Source organism: Dipteris shenzhenensis, chromosome 23 (genome assembly GCF_047967505.1).
Source record: "Dipteris shenzhenensis isolate YYH24624 ecotype China chromosome 23, Dip_SZ_1.0, whole genome shotgun sequence".
NCBI lineage: Eukaryota > Viridiplantae > Streptophyta > Polypodiopsida > Gleicheniales > Dipteridaceae > Dipteris > Dipteris shenzhenensis.
In genome coordinates this window covers 6,491,008-6,513,786 of record NC_141618.1, presented here as the reverse complement: position 1 = coordinate 6,513,786, position 22,779 = coordinate 6,491,008, and the positions used below count along the sequence as shown (strand labels likewise).

The 22,779-nt window shown below is 44.0% G+C and overlaps 1 protein-coding gene across 2 annotated transcripts in view; it reads left to right on the top strand.

Annotated features, from left to right (window-relative positions):
- LOC147886919 (Cysteinyl-tRNA synthetase, class Ia family protein) overlaps nt 1-22,779 on the top strand; it is a 41,201-nt gene that overhangs the window by 5,808 nt on the left and 12,614 nt on the right. Inside the window, exons 2-7 of one of the 2 annotated variants that reach the window (XM_087394460.1) lie at nt 10,174-10,237; nt 19,750-19,911; nt 21,015-21,188; nt 21,496-21,777; nt 22,089-22,214; nt 22,405-22,599. In XM_087394460.1, coding sequence (XP_087250586.1) covers nt 10,174-10,237; nt 19,750-19,911; nt 21,015-21,188; nt 21,496-21,777; nt 22,089-22,214; nt 22,405-22,599 — 1,003 coding nt within the window. Of the gene's footprint in view, nt 1-10,160; nt 10,238-19,749; nt 19,912-21,014; nt 21,189-21,495; nt 21,778-22,088; nt 22,215-22,404; nt 22,600-22,779 lie in introns of both variants that reach the window. The other variant, XM_087394461.1, reaches the window with a different exon arrangement.

The following is a 22,779-nucleotide window of genomic DNA, read 5'->3' as shown; positions in this document are numbered from 1 at the left end:
TTCTGGAGGAGACTCTGGAAATCCCACAGGAATAGAAAGATCACTCTTTTCTTTTGCCTTTCTATCCATGGTGGGATTGCAGTGAACCTTTGGAGATCCAGGTTCGGAGCCGACCCTACTTGCCCTTGTTGCCTCTCTGCTTTGGAGACTATTCAGCATTGTTTATGGGACTGCAGACAGGCAAGGATGATTTGGATGGGGGTAGCCAGGATTTTCAGTCACTTTGCCCACTCCCCATTCTTTATGACATGGGGCTCAGTGGCTTGGCTTTCTCTTACAGGGCCTCAGGTATTCTATGAGAGACTTGACTCCTCTCGGGCCATTTTGGTTCGACGTCATCAAATTGAGTCCTGTTCGTTGGATGTGGTACCACACCTTCCTTTTACAGATGTACATGTCTCGGTGGATACTTCTTGGGAGATTTTAGCGAGCATAGCATCCTGGCATATCTGGAGGGCCAGATGTACAGAGGCTATGGAGGGTACTCAAGTTCATCCCTCGCACACTTTGGCTAGTATGTGGACAGAGACCGCACATACTTTGATGGCCATATGGATGAGGGCTCCCGTGCAGCCTCAGCTAGGAGGGCTTCTTTCTTCCGGGAATGGAAGGACTCTCCTTTCTTCTCTGAGACTCCTACAGGGTTGAGGTGGCACTTTCAGCCTCAGCCTTGGTTGTTTTCCACCTCACTTTGAGGGGGTTTTATTTATCCTCATGATTTCATGATGTTGTATTTTCGCTCAGAGCTTGCTCTAGCGAGTTTCTTTCTTACTTAATAGAAGTCTCTTTTTTGGAAAAAAAAAAAAAAACCTGGCTGACATAGACTTCCTCAGGCAAGTCACTATGAAGAAAGGCAGTCTTGAGGTCTAGTTGATGGAGTTCCCAATGCTAATAGCAATATCACAATGGATGGTAGTGATATGTGACGTGGGGACAAAGGTTTCTTCATAGTCAATGCCCAGCTGCCGAGCATAGCCCTTTGCAACAAGATGGGCTTGGTAGCGGAGTATGCTGCCATCGGCTTTCGGTGTTAATTTGTAGACGTAATGCCTTGATTTTGCAGAGGATTTTTATACTTTTGCTGAGTGCAAATCTCAGCTTTTGGGTGACATTTTCAAAGGGCTTTTGCCTGGAAGCTTATGCAGTGTATGCCTTGAGGCAGTGTGGAGCCAGGGAGCCCACATTGGTCTTGTTTCCGCAGTGTATTCAGTGACATTTCTGCAGGTCACATTTTGTGTACGACACTTTGGAAAATCTCAGTTGAGCCACGCTTGGCCAGGGCGCATCGAGTTTACTCGGTCCCTAACTGTCCATCGTTGACAGTGCTCAAAAGATTTTCTCTTCAGTGTTTGTACGTTGGGATCTGTGTTGTTATTGTGTACACAGGGCTGTTTATGCATTGCATTGTCAGGTGAAAGTGCCAGGAGAGCGCTGTATTTTGTATGCTACCTCAGTGTTGAGGTGTTTTTCACTTGGCACAGGTGTCAAATCAAGCGGCTTTTGCTCAGATTTTGGTTGAGAGCACTTGAGTTACTGTTTGAGACCTTCAGATGCCTTTTATCCCCTTGGCAGAAGGGTGATTGCTTGGGATTTGTCCCATTTTCTGTTGCAGGTTTGTGACAGGCTGAAGTGTCTGGAGCCTCTTTTTCAGTGAACAAAACAGTGTATGACAAGTGGTTTATGCATATAAAATCAGTGCAATACCTCATCTGAGGTGGGAGAAGTGATCAGGACAGCAGTGTTTTATGCTTCATCAGATGATGATGCACTGTTAAAGCACCTGTGGAACAGCTGCAGCATTCTGAAATTACTGTTTTATGCCTATTTGAGCACGGTACAGTGTGTCAGAAGGTACAGTAACTGGAGGGAAATTTTCTGTTTTGCTGCAGATTCTTTTGACAGTAAAAACAGCACTATTGTGAGTGCTCCTGGCTCTTGATAGAGCAGGTTTTTTCTGAGAAATCAAAACTTTATTCAGTCATTTTTTGACTTACAGGGAGTTAGGAACTTTCCTTATCTGATATGGCATCAGGGGGAAGTGAATCTTCAATTCTGAACATAAAAAAATTGGAAGGAGCACACAATTATGCATTATGGGCAGAACAGTGTTTGAATGTACTTCTGCTAAAGAAGATTTCTAAGACCATAAGGGTGAAGGGTGTCAAGCCATCTGGCATGGCAGATGATGAATGGGAGGAGCTTGATTTGTCCGCAAGGGCAGCTATCATGCTTACTATTTCTGATACTCTTGTGTTCAATGTTCAGGCTGAAAAGACCTCTTATGGCCTATGGCAGAGGCTAGCAGAGTTGTATGTCCAAAAGAGTTCAGCCAGTAAGGTTTATTGGTTGAAGAAGCTGGTTGATCTTCGCATGAAGGAAGGTACAACTATGACCTCACACTTGAGTGAGTTCAATGCCATCTTTACACAGCTGATTGCACAGGGGTTGAACCTTGATGAGGAGTTCAAGGCTACTTTCTTGTTGTGTACCCTCCCTGAGAGTTGGGACACATTCAAGACCACCCTGTCAAATTCAAATGTCATTCTTATGTATGCTGATGTGGAGAGCTCTCTCCTTATGGAGGAGATGAGCAGGAAGAACAATATGGGCAGCAAGTCTTCAAATGCTTTGCAGGTGCAGGAAAGAGGCAGGACTCAGCAGAAGGGGAGATCTGCTAGTAAGTCTAAATCCCGCAGTCAGTCCCGTGGCAAAAAGGATATTGAATGCTTTTATTGTGGCAAGAAGGGACATGTGAAGTCTAAGTGCTTCAAGTTTATACGGGATCAAAAAGCCAAGAAGGCTGAGGCAAAGGATGCAGGCAGTGGAAGCAAAGGCAAAGGCAAGGCCAAGGCAGATGACTTGGATGCAGTGAATGTTGCAGCAGAGGACAGTGACAGTGACAGACATGATGTTTTATGCTCTTCTGCTGTAATTGCACATACTTTGGTTATTGATGGCCATGACATGCACACCTGGCTCTTGGATTCAGGTGCTTCTTTTCATGTTACTCCTCATAGGGAGTGGTTTACTTCCTACACAGGTACTCATGGAGTTGTTCATCTTGGGAACAACTATGCATGTCAGATTGCAGGGATTGGCAGTATACAGATAGTATTCCTTGATGGACGCATATTTATGCTTGATGGTGTTCGTCATGTGCCGCAAATCAAGAAAAATCTGATTAGCACTGGTTTGTTAGATGATAGTGGTTACCACACCACATTTGGGGATTCCAAATGGGTGATTACTGATGGCCAGGTTGTAGTGGCTGAGGGTTTTAAGAGTGATACCTTGTACCCTCTTTATGTTTCCAGTGTAGGTAATCATGTTGTTGCCATAACCGAGCTGCCAAAGGTTTCATTGTGGCATAGCCGGTTGGGACACATGTCCGTTAAAGGAATGCAAGAACTGTCACGTTTGGGTTATCTGCCGTCTCTTTCATTTTCAGATTTGCCTACTTGTGATCATTGCATATTTGGCAAGCATTCTATGACTCCTCATAAGAGGAGAACTCCCCAAAATAGAGCACCGCTTGATCTAGTGCACACTGATTTGTGTGAGATGCCACAGTTATCACTAGGGGGTGCAAAGTATTTCATTACTTTTATTGATGATGCCACACACAAAGTGTGGGTCTATTTCTTGAAGCATAAAAGCGATGCCTTAGATGCTTTCAAGAAGTTTCTAGCTCAGGTTGAGAATCGGACAGGTCGCAGGCTGAAATGCCTCAGATCCGATAATGGGGGTGAGTATGTGTCACATGCTTTTGTGCAGTTTTGCGAAGCTAAGGGCATTAAACAGGAACTCACAGCCCCTCATAATGCATCTCAAAATGGTGTAAGTGAGCGGATGAATCGAACTATTCAGGAGAAGGTTCGATGTATGTTGTCTTATGCTGCATTGCCCCATGGCTTTTGGGCAGAAGCCGTGCAAACAGCAGTTCACATAATCAATAGGTCGCCTAACAAGGCTTTGGAGTTGAAAGTGCCAGAAGAGGTGTGGTCTGGCAAGCCACCTTCATATAAGCACTTACGTGTGTTTGGCTGCGAGTGCTTTGCTCATATACGCAAAGAACTGCGCACCAAACTGGAGCCAAAGTCTTCCAGATGCATCTTTATGGGTTATGGTGACGAAGGTGAAATGGGTACAGGTTATGGGATCCCGTTAAACGGAAGATTATACGCAGCAATGATGTCATCTTTAAAGAGGATAGTGTACACAAAGAACCCGTGCAACCTGTGGAATACAGGAGGGTTGCTTATGATGATGTCGGACAGCAAAGAATGCCCATTAATATGCAGCAGCAGGCTGCTGCAGATAACCCTGTTCAAGAGGGTATACAGGCTGAAAATCAGCCAGATAATTTTGCCAATGATGCACCACTGGATATGCCAGCAAATGGAGCTGTAGAACAGCCAGATATGGTGGTACAGCCACCCGTCATGCATGACGAACAGGCTGGACAGCAGCCTAATCCGGAATATTTTGTTAGGAGGAGCATCCGTGTACAACGGCCTCCTGACAGGTTTGTCCCAGGAGCCAATAATGTGGCTGATTTTATTATGCTGACAGATTGTGGTGAGCCTTCCAGCTTCAAGGAAGCTATGGGAAGAACAGAGAAAAGGAAGTGGGAGAAAGCCATGTAGTCAGAAATGGACTCCCTACTTCAAAATGATACATGGGACTTGGTGCAGCTACCTGCAGGCAGAAAGGTTTTGCCATGCAAGTGGGTTTACAAAGTCAAAGTAGATTCAAATGCTTTACCGAGGTATAAGGCCAGATTGGTTGCCAAGGGATTTAAGCAGGAGAAGGGCATTGACTTTGATGAGATCTTTTCCCCTGTAGTCAAGATGACTACTTTGAGAGCAGTGTTAGCTCTTGTTGCTCATGAGGACATGGATTTATGTCAGATGGATGTGAAGACTGCTTTTCTTCACGGAGATCTCCATGATGAGATCTATATGAGTCAGCCAGAGGGATATGCTGTTAAAGGGAAAGAGCAGCTTGTGTGTAAGCTCAAGAGGAGCTTGTATGGACTCAAGCAGGCGCCAAGAGAATGGTACAAGAAGTTTGATGCCTTCATGCAGTCCCAAGGGTATCATAGGTGTGAGACCGATCATTGCTTGTACACCAAACGGGCAAAGGATGGCAGTTTGATGCTACTCATTCTATATGTGGATGACATGCTGATTGCCAGTAAATCTCAGCAGGAGATTAGTACTTTGAAGAAACAACTGCATAAGTCTTTTGACATGAAAGACTTGGGTAATGCAAATCATATTCTTGGCATGCGGATTACTCGTGACAGGTCCAAGGGACTTTTGTTACTGTCACAGAAGGAGTACATTGACAAAGTACTGCAGAGATTTAAAATGGAGGGGGGGAAGTCTATTAGTACCCCGTTGCCTCCACATTTAAAACTCAGCTGTAAGGACAGCCCCAGATCAGATGATGATAAGGCTGAAATGGCCAAGGTTCCGTATGCATCTGCAGTTGGTTCTTTGATGTATGCCATGGTTGCCACTCGTCCGGATATTGCTTTTGCGGTGGGAGTCATCAGCAGGTATATGGCAAATCCAGGCAAGCGGCACTGGGAAGCAGTGAAAGGTATCTTGAGGTATCTCAAGGGTACCAAAGACTTGTGCATATGCTATGGTAGGCAGGATGCATTGGTGCATGGTTTTACAGATTCAGACTATGCAGGGGATGCAGATAACCGGAAGTCTACTACCGGTTATATTTTCACATTTGCAGGAGGTGCTATATCATGGGTGTCTCGGTTGCAGAAATGTGTTGCACTGTCAACTACTGAAGCTGAATATGTTGCAGCCACTGAGGCTTGCAAGGAAGCAATATGGCTTCCTCGGCTGGTGGGAGATTTGGGCATTACAGGAGATATGCCAGTTTTGCATTGTGATAGTCAGAGTGCTATCATGTTGGCAAAGAGTCCGGTCTTTCATCAAAAGACCAAGCACATAGATGTGAAATATCATTTCATCAGGGAGGTACTGGAAGACAAGCGACTTGAGCTTGTGAAGGTGCATACTGATGATAATCCTGCAGATTTGCTCACTAAGAGCTTGCCTACAGAGCGGTTTGCACATTGCTGCCACATCATGGGATTAGGATGCGACCATTCTTATTTTATGGTCTTGTATACAGTAACTGTATATTGCTGTAATTTTTATTCTTTTCTCCCCTTTAGGCACATTGGCCTTTAGGTGGGAGGTTGTTGGGGTAAAGGCACATTGCCACCCCTTTATTAAAGATATGACACCTATGACTGTCTTAAGACAGTCATAGGGTGAAAAACCTAATCCTAATAAAACTTAAGAGTTTGTGGTGTGGCTCATCACTTCACACCCACATCTTTTGAGTCTCCTCTCTCTCTCTCTCCCCGGTTGTACTTCTCCCTCATTCTTTCCCTCTCAGAGGAGTTTTAGCATGTTCTTGGTTTCATCTAGATATAGGCTTGCTGAAATTGTTGCCCCCCTTGCCTTCACCTTTATGGTTAGTGGCAAAGGCTTGATCTGCATACAATCGATGTACAAACAACGTTGAGTAGGTACAATTGAATTGTCAGAGATCTGAGTGCAAGCGGCGCAGATCAGAGTGAAAAACAGGGCAGGTCATGTTGCTCATGAGCTTTCGGCTACAGATAGATTGGAGCTGAAAATGACGACACCAGATCTGTGATGCGTTGTTGGAGGCTTCTGCTGGTTGCGGCTATCTGCAAATGAAGGAGGCTCTTGTGGTCACAGGGATGAGCTGCTAGATGCAGTTGAAGTAGAGAGGCTGGTCACTAGAAGAGAATTGTTAGCAAAGGGATCGACTACAAGCTACCAATAGACAATGGCGAGTTGGGCTGCAAATGTGCTCGGGAGGGGGTAGGCCTCAAAGAAGATGAGTGGACTAGCTTTGAGAGACTACATATCATGATGCTAGCTACCATGATCCTAGGAGGAAGAGAAGTATGCCATATGATATTATCCTAGTAGGATTTGAAGCAATGACTCCTCCACATGTTGGAAAGGTCACCTCCCCATCTGTAAGCCCCCAAATGAGGAGAGCGTGGGGGAGGGAGACCTAGGGCATATGCCTAGAGAAGAGAGAGAGGGGGGCCAGCACCTCACAACAAAAGAGGAAAAGGGGCTGCCACATGGACAGCAAACAGGCTATACCATGTGGGTAGGACAAGGGTGCAAGTACATGGCAGATGGAAGGCACCTTGGAAGACTGTAGCAGGCTGTTGGGTCCATGTGGCAGTACGGCGTACTAACGCTATATAGGACTAGTTCTAACTCTACTAACTATCCTAATCTAGCCTACAAGGCTCATACTAGGGAAAATATGGCAGCAGTTGGGACCCTAAGAAGACCTTCAATGACCCAAAAGTGCTTATCTTGGCACTTAGAACTCGGGTTTCCCCCCTTTTTTTGGGATAAGACTCAGTTTGGTTTGATACCTAGCGTGGGTTCCCATGATTGACAACTTCATGGTGATAGTAGGTGGACATGCACCTTTGCGATAGTGCTAAATACCTAGCAGCGGGATGCTATGCGCATAGACAAGATTCCACCACACAAAAGTTGACTCTTATACCTAAACTTTCTTCAGCATCTTGTCGCATAGAACTGAGAGAAGGAAAGAGGTTTTAGAAGGGGGCACAAAGATGCGGGGCAGGGGGCAAAGACTGCATAGTTATGGGGCCGGCTAGTAACGTAGAGGGAGGGCCACTCTTTACATATTGTCTTGTTTTTTGCTAATTTGCTTGGACATATGGAATAGTATTTAGTTGGGCATTTGTTAAACGTACAAGAAGCATATGAGAGACCTAGAAAAGATTGTGGTGTCCATTACAAACCTTTTGCAGGGAGTGGACACGAAGAACCATGATGTCCACTTCACTTCAGAAGCTCGTAAGGTCTTCAATCTACTGAAGGAAGCAACCACCATAGCACCTGGCACAATGGGATCAGCCATTTGATGCGAGGAGTGATGCCAATGACTATGGCATCGGAGTAGTCTTGGAGGGGCACGTGTCACCGCATCACGTTTGAGGGACACATGATGATTCCAGCTGAGATCGCGTATTTAGTGTATGACAAGGAGCTGTTGGTAGTCATGTTAGAAATGACCCAACAGAGGGTACGCACAGCGGAAGACTTATAGTAATGCCCAGGAGCTCACACAGTGTGCGGTGTGGGTGTGGAATCACAAACTTCTTTACTTATGTGCATTCAATAGATGTGCAGACTCATCAATAGACAATGAACCGGCCAGATAGAGAAACCACCAAAATATAATCCGTCCACAACTATGGACACAATACAAAAGAGACAGATCCAGAGTCCCACCAATGATGTGGTCCTCTGATCTTACCACAAGGTCCTTCTCCTATCTGCTGGCTATCTCTAGACTCGAGCCCGCGTGCTCTACCTCGAGCGTCTGTAGACTTTCTGTCCAGTGTGTTCTTCTCCACCTTACTGCCTGTGAATCAGCCTAGGTGGGCAGCCCCTGCCAAGCTTTGTTTGCAGCACATAGGTCCCCTTGGTCCTCCTGAATGTAGGCCCCAAGATAACCGTTCCACTGCTCCAACCTGCTTGTGAATGGCTGCTCTAGAAGATGATGATCTCAGCAACCTTCTGCCCTAGAAGACAGTCTAGGTTCAGCCTCTCCCTGGAGCTAAGTCTGCAGCACTCTTTAGGTCTCCTTCACCTCTTGGGAAAAGGCCCAAGGAAGCCCTATCTGCTGCTCCTGTCTGCTCCTCCAAAGCTGCTCTGCTGGATCCTGAAATGAGGCAAGAGCCTCTCCTTTTATAGGCCTAGGGCCTTGCTGAAAAACCGACCAGTCTGCCCTGACTGGGCCGATTGGACAGACTAGATTGGCTTGCCCAACCGACCTGGTTGGCTCAGCCCAACCAGCCCTATATAAGGGCCCTAGCCAGGCCCTTTTGGGCTGCTGCTAGGCTCCCCTTTTCTGCTGCTGGAGACCCTGCTGCAGGCTGTATACCTGCCCATAGACCCCCACTATACTGCGCCTTGCTGCAGCCCTTTGCTGGCGCCTTGTCCTGGCCGTACCTCTTCCGTACACTGCCCTGCAGCAGCCCATACAGATCCGTACAGCTTTGTACCCTGATCCGTCAGCGCACCTTTCATAGGGTCCTGCTGCAGTCCACTGAGTGCCTCATGCCAGGCGTGATCCAAGACACTGTGTCCCCGCCATCTTCCTGCACATGAGCTGCTCCTGATGCAACCTTTCATCCTTGGGATACCCCACCAACCATGAATGCTCTAGATCTGTCCCAGATCCACACATCCAGGTAATCTCTCTTTGGGCACATCTTGCCCTAGGTCTCCCTCCCCCACGCTCTCCTCATTTGGGGGCTTACAGAGGGGGAGGTGACCTTTCCAACAAGTCATCCATGCTTTGAAGACTTGGAAACTCTTCCTCTTTGGGAAGGAGTTTACAATTTGCATGGATTGGCTTTAGACTATGCTTGCAGCCTAGTGGTTTGACAGACAGGTCTGGTGGAGCCAGGCCTTCCAACAATTTTGGGGCATGATCAAATATGTCCCTGGAGCAGAGTAATGTTGCTGGCGATGCCCTTAGTAGAAAGGGCATCGTCACTTCCATTTTCATTGTCTAGGAAGCCATGCTCGTGGAGGTATAGAATCAATACCACGTCTTGGAGATATAGAATCAATACCACGATGCACCTAAGTTATGATCGACGACTCACTAGTACAAAGTTATGATTGACGATCACCTCGACAATTATTCCATACACAATGGGTGGTGGTTCTATAACGACGCTTTTGTGTTTTTTCATACTTTTGACCTACACTGTTGCATGCAGCTCTTGATTAGACTGTAGATGTGTGCAAAACACGCTTGAAAGGTGTGCCTGCATCTTCACCGCAGTGACAAACATCATCCCGTTATGCATTTTGTGTGATGCAAGGGTCATCTATTATTAGTTATGGGGCCTGATAAAGGCTATGCAAGTAGATGTAGGTTTGATTTTGAGTTTTCAAGGGTATCATTGATTTGTTTCCCTATTTTTCAAGATAGACAAAGACTTGTGGCAGCAGAGATCATACTCTATGTTGTTGTTACAGATGTGTGAAAGGTTGATATGAAGTTTGACTTGGTTGTAGGTGACTTTGGCAGATATTTGATGCATTTGGGTTATGACGTCAAGTATGTCCGCAACTTTACTGATGTGGATGATAAGGTACGATCATTTTAATATATGCTTGTGGGACAAAAGGACATCTTTAAGCAGTTGCTATTTGACACCCTTGTTCTTCTAGTTGAGTGTCGAGAAATTGAAAATTCAGTGGGATATTTGATTGCCTGATATTAGGCACATGGGAGAGTATATGAGTTTTTCCCATTAGAATGATGCATATTGTTGAAAGGACATTAAAAGCAAGCAAGGTTAGATAGGTTATAACCCCCTTCCAACTATTTTCTTGTTCTGTGCATTGGTTTTTTTCCCCAGTTTTCTACTAACCTGTGATGCAAATGAATATATTGTTACATAAACATATAAATATGAGATGCTTATTGTACAATACTCGTCCGCCCCATCATTGAATGGTTTGTATGTCAACATGCCTTTTGCCTCTGTACACCTCCATGACCAAGCTCAGAATCAACACTTTGAAACATGATACTTGTAGGCAGATGTCACATATTACAACAAGTACGAGATGAGGACTCTCTTTAAGGTGCCAAAGTGTGCAGAAATCCACAATGCTCTGTATGGCAACATGCATGAGAGGATGATTGTCTTTAAGGTGCCAAGTGTGCAGAAATCCACATTGCTCCACTTGTATAGTGGTGCTCTATAGCATGCAACGGTAATCTGATCGTGTAATCACAACAAGATCTTCTTTAAACCTTTAGTGAGGAATTAGCATTATGCACCATAGAGAGAGAAAGGAGACAAGGGTAGACAGAGAATGGAGTCGACAACCGACTGGGTCCCTGTACCCACTGAGGGCCCCCTCCCCCAATCAGGGGAGAATTTGCTTTATACTTGGAGAACTGAGAAATACAATTAACACTCTTCGAGAGAGCACGGAAATGTGCTTCTGAAGAGTCCAGCATTGCCAAAGCTCAAGCATCGTACACGCGCTAGGCTAACAAGTCTAGACAAGATGTCCAATATAAAGAGGGTCAATGGGTGTATTTACGCATTATCAAGCAAAGATTGAAACAGGTGGGTAAGCGATGCCCTAAGTTGTCTTTCAGGAGCTTCGGACCATTCCCCATCATTCAAAAGATCAATGATGTCTCAATGAAGTTACACCTTCTGGACAGTTGGACTATGCACAACGTGTTCCATGTAGCTTGGTTGAAGCCGTATTATGGACCTCCTCTTACCCAGATTTCTAACAAGCAGCAACCTGAAGTTCTTGATGAAGCCGAAGTTTTGCAGCTTGAGCAGATCCTTCTTCATAAATTCAAGCATGGGTCAGGACGCAGGATCCGGGAGTTTTACACCAAGTTCCGTGATCGAGGTACCCATGAAGCTGGACGAAGATTTTATCCATGAGTTCCCACAAATTTTGGCGGATTACTTGGAAGCAATGAACCTACGGCCAAGTTAAGAAGGAGGGAATGCCACATGCACTTGTGACACAATAGCTACATCGACAAGTGTCTAATAGTTCCCTAATAGGAGATTTTGTCATATGTCTTTGTGAGCCCTATTAGGGAACTATTACACACTGTTACAAATGACAAAATCTTCTATTAGGGAACTATTACACGCTATTACAAATGACCTACATCTTCAGCACTGGCCGTTTGTTTGCAGGGAGTAAGCATACAATATTTACTAAAGCGACAAATGATAGTAAGACATTGAGTGTTACACGTACCTGCGGATGCTGGAAGTGGTCCCATGAAGTCCATACCTATGTCTTGGAAAGGACTGTCGGGTATTGGCAATGGCATGAGTAAGCCAGTCGCTTTCTTGTGGGAAGCCTTGACCTTTTGGCATAGTTGACAATTCTGAACATAGCGGTATATAATTCATTCCGCATTTTTGGCCAATAGAAATAGTGCTCTAACTTCTCCAAAGTACCATTGATACCCCCATGACCACCGGTGAGGGCGTCAGGGGCATCATGAAGAAGTAACTGCCCTTTGTCTTTGAGTCCACACAATCTTGTCCTATAGAAAGGCCAACTGTCCTCTACTGAGTAATGGCTTGGGGCAAGAGTCTTGGCTAACTGGAACCGTGTGCCAAACTCTGTTGAATCTGCGTACTATGCCTTCATACTATCAAGATCCTTTCCGTGGATTTCAAGCACAGTAGCCTTCTCAATGGTTTGGATTGAGCCTTTTCGACTGACAGCGTCAGTTTTTGCCGGGAACGTACTCCATCATTCCCCCAAACTACTGGAATATCTGGCTCCACCGTTGCTGCCAATCACTCCATTGTAAACTAGGCATTGTCTAAAGCCAAGTAAGGGCTTGGTGATTTGTCTTGACCGTGAAAGTCCGTCCATAGAGGAAAGGCTTCGAATGTTTTAATGCTTGAATGACGCCAAGTAGCTCTCTATCGTACACTGAATAGTTCTTTTCGGCATCATTGAGCTTTCTGCTGTAATATGCCACGGGCCTATCCTCTTGCTGTAAAATTGCCTTAATGGCGACATTGCTAGCGTCTGTGATTACTAGAAATGGATCATTCCAAGAGGCGATCTTCATAACTGGTGCTGTTGTGGCAAACCGTTGCAAGTCATGGAAGACCTACAATGCTTTGCTTGTAACTTGAATTTTATGTCTGTTTACTCCCTTTAATAAATCTGTAAGAGGGGCTGCATATGTCGAGAATCCATCCATATGCGAGCTGTAGGCTTGACACAAACCCAGAAAGGATCGAATCTCTTGAGCCACCGTGGGGACTGCCTAATTGGTGATAGCTTGAATCTTCCATGGATCTAAATCCCTTGAGCACTAATGATGTATCCCAGATACTGAATTTCTAGCAACCCAAACTCACTTTTCTTTGCGTTGAGGTATAGCTGGTTCTCATGCAATAACTGTAGGGCACATCGCACATTCTTAATATGCTGCTTTGCTGTAGCGAAAAAGATAAGGATATCATCGAGAAAGATGAACAAGCACTTCCTAATATAATTTGCAAATACCCGAGACATCATCTTGTTGAACGTCGGTGGTGCATTCTTCAGACCAAATGGCATGACGACAAACTTGTAATGAGCTCACTCTGTTCGGAAAACTGTCTTTGGGATGTCAGCTTTAAAAATTTGGACTTGGTGAACATAAATAAGTACACACATGGCACCCTTGCATAGGGCACGATTTGCTTGAATATGAGATATTAACAGAATCCCTGGTATGCTCCGATCACCGCGTATTACGGTAGGCTCAAGTAAACCTTCCACAATAGTGAAGATGTCTTGCCGCCTATCAGGCGTCAGTACATGCTTACGGATCCACTGAATCCCAAGGATCATGTTGCACCCCATCAAAGGTGTCAAAATGAGATCCCGCGTAAAAATGGCCTTTTGAATTGAAAACGTAAAATGGATGGCCTTATGCGTGATGTGTGTGTGCAAGCCGAGTGTGAACCTGTCCACTGCAAGCTCTTGAGGCACAAAGTGCACCCCACTGTCTTGGCAAGTTGAGGGGAGATGGCATCTTCTGAACTCTTTCCATATCGAATAGGACAATGAATTGATGCCCAGTAGCTATGCCATATGCTCGAATAAGCGCCTTCTTTTGGTCTGAGAGGTCGCCCTCCTTACCTTGAAAGACTACCATGGGGGCGGCGTTCAAAGACGCGAAGACGACATTTGAAGCTAAGGCTGGTGGCGGGGTTGAAAGAGCCAGTACATTGGCGACGGAAGAAGTAGGTGCTTTTGCAATCTTTTCGGCAAGCTACTTAGGACAGTCCTTCTTGCCGTGCCCAACGATGTGATGGCAATGAAAGCAGTGATGTTCTTGGTGGTACCGCTTTGTTCATCGGGCTGTAGATAGCCTCCCATAATGCCCGCTTTAGCCTTCTCATATGGAGTCATCTTTGGATTGGACTCCTTCTTTTGACTAGAAGCGTGGCCGTCTTTCTTTTGGTACTAGTTATCCTTCTTCTGATCCTTACCCGTTGTGTTGTTTGACTACTGTGGGGCTTTGGAATCCTTCTAGACCTGCTTGGGCTTTCCCTGTTCAGTATCATCTCTTGATTTTGGGCGAGAGTTAGTGTCCGCTCGTAATTGGGCGGGTCAAAGTTCGGGATGGTAAAACGGATGTTAGTGTCCAATCCTTCTAGACCTGCTTGGGCTTTCCCTGTTCAACATCATCTCTTGATTTTGGGCGAGAGTTAGTGTCCGCTCGTAATCGGGCGGGTCGAAGTTCGAGATGGTAAAACGGATGTTAGTGTCCAATCCTCGAATGAATTGCTTCATCTTGTAGCTCTCAGACATGCCCAACCGTTGCGCCAGAGTGATGACCTTGTTACTGTACGTCAACACTAGCAAACCTTTTTGGGAGAGACGAGAAAACTCATTCTCCACGCTAAGCATATACTGTAGTGGTAGAAAACGGGCTTTGAGGTCGGTAACAAATGTTGCCGGGGTTCGTATGCTTACTAGCCCAATGTTGTTACCAAGTAACTGCCTCACCGGTAAGATGAGGGGCTGCTAGGTGGACTTTGTCTTGCTCATCTTGAATCCGCGCTAACGAAAAATGAGCTACGAACTAATGAATGAATTGAAGAATAGCTGAATGGTCACACTTACCATCATACTCAATAAAATTTGGAGTGGACCGGGTGAGTGGTGTTACCTTTGTTGATGACGAAGCTGTGGCAGTGACTGCTGCTGCTATGCTCAAACTTGCCTGCATAGTGGCTAACAGTTGTTTGTGTTGGAGAAGCATCGCCTCTCGGTGTAGCTTTTGCTACCTCTCTGCATGAGCTCTACGCGTCGCAATGCCTCCTCATTCCTGCGTTTCTCACGCATCACTAAGAGAAGTCTTTCAAAATTTGTGGTTTCTCTTTCTTTAGCGGCTTTTTGGTTCTTTTCCCTCTAGACATTCTCTTGTCTAGTCCAGCTGTCTTCTGTTTTCTTCTAGCTGGCTGGGATGAATGTTCTTTGAGTTGCTATAGGAGGACCCGATTCTGCTCCAAAAGATTCGCCACCATCACTTCTTGAGCATTTGGCGGAAGCGTATCTTTTTGGTAGTCTTTCTCCTCTAGATAGTCTTCAAAGTTGACTTCTTTTCCGACCCTTCGATGGTGCTTGATTGTGTGTCCTTTACGGATCTCAACACAACCATACACTCGCGTAGTCAAGCTGGATACAGACCAAAGCTTGATACCAATGTAACATGCAACGGTAAGCTGATCGTGTAATCACAGCAAGACCTTCTTTAAACCTTTAGTGAGGAATTAGCATTATGCACCATACAGAGAGAAAGGAGATAAGGGTAGAGAGAGAATGGAGTCGACAACCGACTGGGTCCTTGTACCCACTGAGGGTCCCCTCCCCCAATCAGGGGAGAATTTGCTTTATACTTGGAGAATTGAGTGTTGGAACACTGAAAGGAGAGAGTAGAGTTGACACAAAATCAGAATACTTGCATATAGAATGAAGAAGAAAGAGGTCCTTAAGTAGGCACCTCATACAAGGTCACTGACATCACTGATGACCTCAAAGCTCCTCAATCATCTCCTCAATCTGCTCCTAGATTCACTCAATCATCCTATGTGGCTTTTCCACCACCTAACTGTGCTTGTGGGCACCTAACTGTGCCTCTAGCGCTCACACATAGAAACATAAGGTGTGCCTGAGGCATACACCTTGAGATATCCCAACAAACCCCCCCTCAAGGAAATGCCTCAGGCTATGTCAAGGATACATCTAGTCTCATAGTTTCTCATGCCATCTCATGGTGGTCAAGGATAAATCTATGGCTAGGTTCTCATGCTAGCAAGGGTTCCCTTGGGTGTAAGGAAAACAGAAAGGGATACAAACAGACCTTCCAATGGTTATCTCCCCTACATGCACACAATGTCTGTAGGAGGTACCATGGAACAAAAACATACACATGGCCTACATCATAAGGTGACCAGAGGTGTTTACAAAACACACAACACACAATAATTTATTTTCATTCATTTTGGAGGACTATCCAGGCTGAGTACCTTGACATAAGAGAGATCTGGAGCATACATAGAGATGATTTAAAATGCATAATCTTCAAAGGATGCCTCATCTTGTGGAGGCTCATTCACTGTAAGTAGATTTGCATTTTCTGTCTTTGCTTTGGCTTTGCAAAACTTCTCACTATGGTTGTTTTTGCCACAGTGCTTGCATGGATTAACTTTGAAGCAGTCCTTTGAAAGGTGATTTGTCTTTCCACAGTGATTGCAAGGAGAGTACTTGCCCTTCTGGAATTTCATAACATAAGCAGTGTCATTGCCTTTCCTTAACTCCATGTGTCTTTCTTCTTCTTGGAGAGCTGAGATAATGCCTTCAAGGTTTGGATTGGGAAGATTCTTCAAAGTGCTTACAATGTGATCAAAGCTTTCAGGCATACTCTTAAGTAGTACTGCCATAGCATCATCAGGGGTGATAGGAGAGTTGATAGAAGCTAACTGAGTCATAAGACTCCGCATATAGTTGACATGGGCAGCTAAAGTAGTATCACTTGCCATCTTTAATTCAAAGAAAGAGATTTTAAGTGATAGTTTAGAAATATGAGAGCTTGCACCAAAAATCAAATCTAGCTTCTGCCATGCTTCCGATGGAGACTCCAAGTCAGATATATGATGTATGTAATCATCACCCAAAGCTAAAGCAATTATACCATATGCTTTTTCTTCTCTTGCTGGATCCCTTGCCGGTCGTGTCGGAGCTGAAGATTCCCCAGCATTTGAGGCCGTAGAAGAAGCGGTAGGAGTAGGTTTGACAAGTCCCCATAAGTTCTCCCACATTAATGCAAATTTTACCTTCATTTGCCATGTATGGAACCCCTTTCCATTGAACTTCTCAAGATTATATAAAGTAGCCATGAGAGGGTCTAACCCAGATATTGGGCAGTGTCTATCTCTCTTACAAGGCAAAAAGAACTGAAATACTTCCAAAGTATAGCCACTTGATGTAGCAAATAGTAGTGACTAGTTTTCAAACAATGATGCTACTTTTGCATGCTTCATAGGAGTGAATGAAATAAGCACTTTCCAATCACATCCAAGTCTAGCAAGTCAAAACAAAGCTGAAGCAACACTTGTAGTGAAGTTATTAAAAACTTCAAAAGACCAGAAATGCTAGAGTAGCATTTTATGTAGCATCATTTTCAAAAGTATGTCAAAACTGTCAAAACTAGAGAGCTGAACTTGGAGGGCTCATATCACACACTTCAAAGCAAAAGAAAGAGGGCTTTCTGAGGCAAAAGAAAGCTGGTATACCACAGTAGATCCTCTGGGAAGAAGAGGCGAAAATATGCGTCAGGTCGCCTTCACCTTCATGAACAAAGTCGACTGGTTTTTCTCTGTTTTCTCCTTCAATATGCAGCCATTGCTGCTCAGATTTCAGCACAAGGTAGCTCTAGGTATGGAGAAGCTTGCCTTGGAAGGAATTAGGAAAAGACAGAGCAGGTGCAGAGAACTTGCAGTAGAGGATTTCGACGACTTTTTTGCAATGGCGACGAGCAGCGCGCGAATTTCGTCGATTCCTTCCAGCCCAAAGTTCGCCCCAACCAGAGGGATCTCCAGCAGAAAGGACGTGGGAAATGGTTGAGGATTGAAGGAGAACAAGCTCAAGCAAAATTTTGGGAGAAGAGGGAGAGATGGTGAAGAAGAAGAAGAAGAAGAAGATGATGATGTGGCAGAAATGGGCTCAAGGAGGATCAAATGGCTCTGATACCATGTTGGAACACTGAAAGGAGAGAGTAGAGTTGACACAAAATCAGAATACTTGCATGTAGAATGAAGAAGAAAGAGGTCCTTAAGTAGGCACCTCATACAAGGTCACTGACATCACTGATGACCTCAAAGCTCCTCAATCATCTCCTCAATCTATGTGGCTTTTCCACCACCTAACTGTGCTTGTGGGCACCTAACTGTGCCTCTAGCACTCACACATAGAAACATAAGGTGTGCCTGAGGCATACACCTTGAGATATCCCAACATTGAGAAATACAAATAACACTCTTTGAGAGAGCACGGAAACAGGCTTCTGAAGAGTACACTGTGCATGCGTATTGCAGCCCCAAAGACCTGAGAGGCAACGCCGACCAATACCGAGACCTTGATGCTGTCCACACTAACAATGTGGGGCACTTCTGCAAGGAAAAGAAGAGGCTTGTGCTGTCCACTGGGATGCAGGGTTACTGCTTGAGTGAGAGAGTGAAAGCTAGGAGTAATAGATTCTAAAGAGAGTTGAGAGATGACTGAGATATAGAGTTGAGAAGTACTACAAAGTCTCCCTACTCATACTTCCAGAGCCATAAGTCCCACCTCCCTAGGCATGCCATTGCCTGTTGGGCGTTGGCTAACGAGGAGATTGAAACTGCAAGATTTGTTTTGCTTTAATTTTCCAAAGCAATTTTGCCCCTCCATAAGGGAACTGTTGGCTTATTGGTACGATCCCAATATTGTATATTTTTTATTATTACTTCCATCCAATGTAACATTTTCATGATGGGACATTATCTATCAAAAGAAAGGCCTTATTTTTATGGCTTAAATCTCAATTGGGGTCTTTGATGGTCTTGATGGGACCTAAATGGTTCTGTTTGTAGAGAGAAATGATGTTATATTGGCCAAAATTCGATGAAAGAATAGCAATCATGTGTCTTGCTCTTGGGGGTGGTAGAATATCAAGTTGTTTGCATGGAAGAAGTCTCTTTAGTCTTAGGCTTCAATTAAATGTGGCCAGAAGCAGGCTTTCATAGGTAATTCATCCTTTTGTATCCGTTGGCTGCATTGCAGTGTCTCCATTGCTTTTGTTTTTTGCCTTTCTTTTAGTCTATATGTGAGCATGTAGAAGAGTAATATCAATAAATACACAATCCTGCCCATTGGAGGGCCATACCTTTTGTATTATTTGCTCTTGTGTTGCTGCAAGTTGTCTCTTCCTCTCATAAATGGAAGTCTTTCTTATGGTTTGTGGATGTGATTCTTAACATTTGTAGGTCCACTACACCTTAGTCTTTTTTTGAAAGGGATGTTTTGCTTCTCTTAGGTAGCACATTCGGGTTGAGCATTAGTTTCTATGCTTGGAGTTTAATTGTTAATTCACCAACTAGACTTTTGGATTAAAGTGGATCTAGCATTTCTTGGTGTGTCTTTGGGTCGTAGGTCCGAGCAGGTTATATGTCTACTGAAAATAACCTAATTGAGGACTGGACTTGAACATTTTGGTTAGATTGTGGTATTTTCACTGGGTTAACCTATCATTTGATCGAGTAGAAGAGTTTTGAAAGACTAAATTCAGATGCTGACATTCGTTTCTTGCTAGTACGGACTAATTTATTGCATTCTCAAAGTAGTTGTGATTTGCTAGCCTTATCCATAGGTTTTAGGATTTTCGTTAAAGTCATAATAAGGTCTCAACTGAAAATGGAGCTCCAATACTTGAGTTCTGCTTGAAGAAAAAACAATCATAAGATGAACCTACTTTGCAATATTTGGAACTGATGACCGGTGTTTCTCCTTCTGGGATGTGGTTTTAAAACTGTGCTGCTGTACCTCTGTGTAGATTATTGCAAGAGCGATGGAGCTTGGTGAAGATCCGTTAAAGCTTAGTGACCGCTTTTGCAAGGAGTTTCATGTTGATATGGAAGCGCTTCAATGTCTACCTGCAACTGTTGAGCCACGTGTGACTAATCATATGGATCCAATCATCAAATTAATTCAACAGGTAGCTCTCTTCTGGTTTGTCTAAAATGTAGTGCAGGGATAATTCTTTCTATCTTAAGTGGTGCGTTGCCCTATCAGCTAGATTCAGATGCTCGTCTGGGAGAGACTAAAATGAAATCGTTTAGTCTTCACAAGCAGTCGTAGCTTGAATGAAGATATTTTGGACTACCTTTTGATTAGCCTTCTCCTTTTGTGCTAGCCTTTGTCATGGCTGAGTCTACCCTTCACCTCCGGAGTGCCGACAGAAACTCAGTATGAAGACTTTTATAAATGGATGCTCAAATATGTGTGGGTGTGTGGATTTGTATGTGTTAGAGCATATGTTTATACTATGGTCTACACCCACTATTGGGCGCTGATGATGTCATAGTAGCTAGTCCTTGCTATGCGTGATGGAGTTTATGGTTTTCAACTTTATGAGTGACTATCATGAGATTGAAACTGCACTATGTTGTGTTTTTAGAGGATGAGTTTGGGCATGTTCCTGGACCCATCTAGGTATATGTAGTGCAGGGATAGAAAAAATCGGCCTCTCTCTGTTTTTTTTCTCTAATGTTCCAAATGAATGGTCATGGGAACTGCTTCTATAGCAGGCTATGGTTTTGGAGTTGAGAGTGCATAAGACCTTGTTAAATTCTGTATTATCCCTTAAGGCAACCTGGGAATGGTTGTAACTTGGCTTCTTGTGTACAATATAAATTTCAAACTTTTGTTTGACAGCAGATCTGTTTTGGTTTATCACGTTTTCCAAGGAATTTATGCTGAATATTGCTCAATTTTCAGTCCACTAAGGCCTTCATATGCTTCGATGGCTGCAAACAATTATTTGTGAAAAAAAGTGCTTGTATGATTAGAAAAGTTTTTTGAGGCTATGTGTATGATGGTTTATTCAGGCTTTGTCTTTATGCCAGGTAGCTAGAGGATTACTAATTTCGTTGCAATTGATATGACTTTAGAACAATGTTATATCAAAGGATTCCTATTATATTTCAAAATAAGATTCTTGGAGTATGTGCAATTTTGTGCAGGAATAAATGTGATTTCTGCATTGTTCTTTGTCATGCATTGTTACCTATGTTACTCAACTTCTACATTCCATGACAGATTTTGGACAATGGTTATGGTTATGTTCTGGAAGATGGAGACGTGTATTTTTCTGTTGATAAATGGCCAGACTATGGACGCTTATCAGGCCGTGGTCTGGATGAAAATCGAGCTGGTGAGCGTGTGGCTGTTGATATGAGAAAGCGCAATCCTGCAGATTTTGCCTTGTGGAAGGTCAGGTCCTCTAGTTAATGGCAACATATTTAGTCAGTAACATCATAAGAAGGATGCTTTCTGGAAGTTACAGAAAGCTCACGAACTACCATTCTTTTGGCTGCCCATTGCTCTCTCTCTCTCTCTCTCTCTCTCTCTCTCTCTCGCTCACTCGCTTATCTCAGCAACATTTAATTAGGAGCAATGGAGTCCCATTGCATGTGTAATTCTTGTCCTGCTTGTACAGAGAGAAAGAGATGAGATTAAATAAAAAAGCATGAAACTTTTTCTGAGGGTCATTTCGCGTTCTGATTTTTTGAATTTGCAGAGCGCAAAGCCGGGTGAACCTTCTTGGAGAAGCCCATGGGGTTTGGGGCGACCTGGTTGGCATATTGAATGTAGTGCCATGAGTGCTGAACATCTTGGCCATTGCTTTGATATTCATGGAGGAGGGATGGATTTGATATTCCCGCATCATGAGAATGAAATTGCCCAGAGCTGTGCAGCATGGCAGGAGAGTTGTGTCCGTTACTGGATGCATAATGGATTTGTGACAGTTGATGCTGAAAAAATGTCAAAATCCCTTGGAAACTTTTTTACTATACGCGAGGTGATTGATGCTGTCTATTTTCTGTACAAAAATGCTGCTGTGGCATTCTGAATTGGCAAGCTGTCTGTATTTTTGATTGGCAAATAGAGTTGTAATTAAAAAATGCAGGGATTACAAAAATAGAGCAGTAAAGAAGGCTTTGAAAACTTTGAATGTGGGTTTGGTCCTTGATGAAAATTGAGTAAGAGTTATCCAAATATTGTGATTCAAGCACCTTTGTTATTGAATGTGAATTGGGTCCTTTATAATAGTTTTAATTGGAGTTATGAGACATTGTGATGCAAGCACCTTTGTTTAAATCTGATTTGCAGGTTTTGGATATGTACCATCCCTTTGCTGTTAGGCTGTTTTTGGTTGGCACACACTATCGATCGTCCATCAACTACTCAAAGTTGCAACTGGAACAGGCTTCAGACAGAGCCTACTATATATACCAGGTTATCTGGTCTTCCTAAAAAATTTCAGCTGCATAGTTTCTGAGCATATATACACGGGAAGCAAGCTGCCAATGGAGCCTCTATTTCATGTTTCTTCTCAGGAATATCCATTGTCTACTGTCACATTTCTTCTCACAAAGATGCATCTCTAGGTACACTCTCTGAACGTTTTTTTTGTAACATGTAACAGACATTGGAGGATTGTGCACTGTGTCTATCTACTGCCAATGAGACTACATCAGTCTCTGAGGAATGTAAAGCTTGTGTGGAGAGGTTAAGGTGCTCCTTTGCTTGCTCTATGGCAGATGATTTATCGACACCTGCTGCATTGGCATCCCTCTCAGAGCCTCTTAAAATGATGAATGATCTCATACACACACGGAAGGTGAGGGTTCTTCCCTGTACCAACTACAAAGGTTGGTGTGAAAATCGAGACTTGTACTGATTTCTTTATTTTATTGTGGCATACATTTATAGTTCAAGAATTCCTGTGGCATACACTTATGGTTCATCTGTTAGAATCTCACTGTGCCCACCTGTGAGCCCCCGATTTGAGGGGACAAGG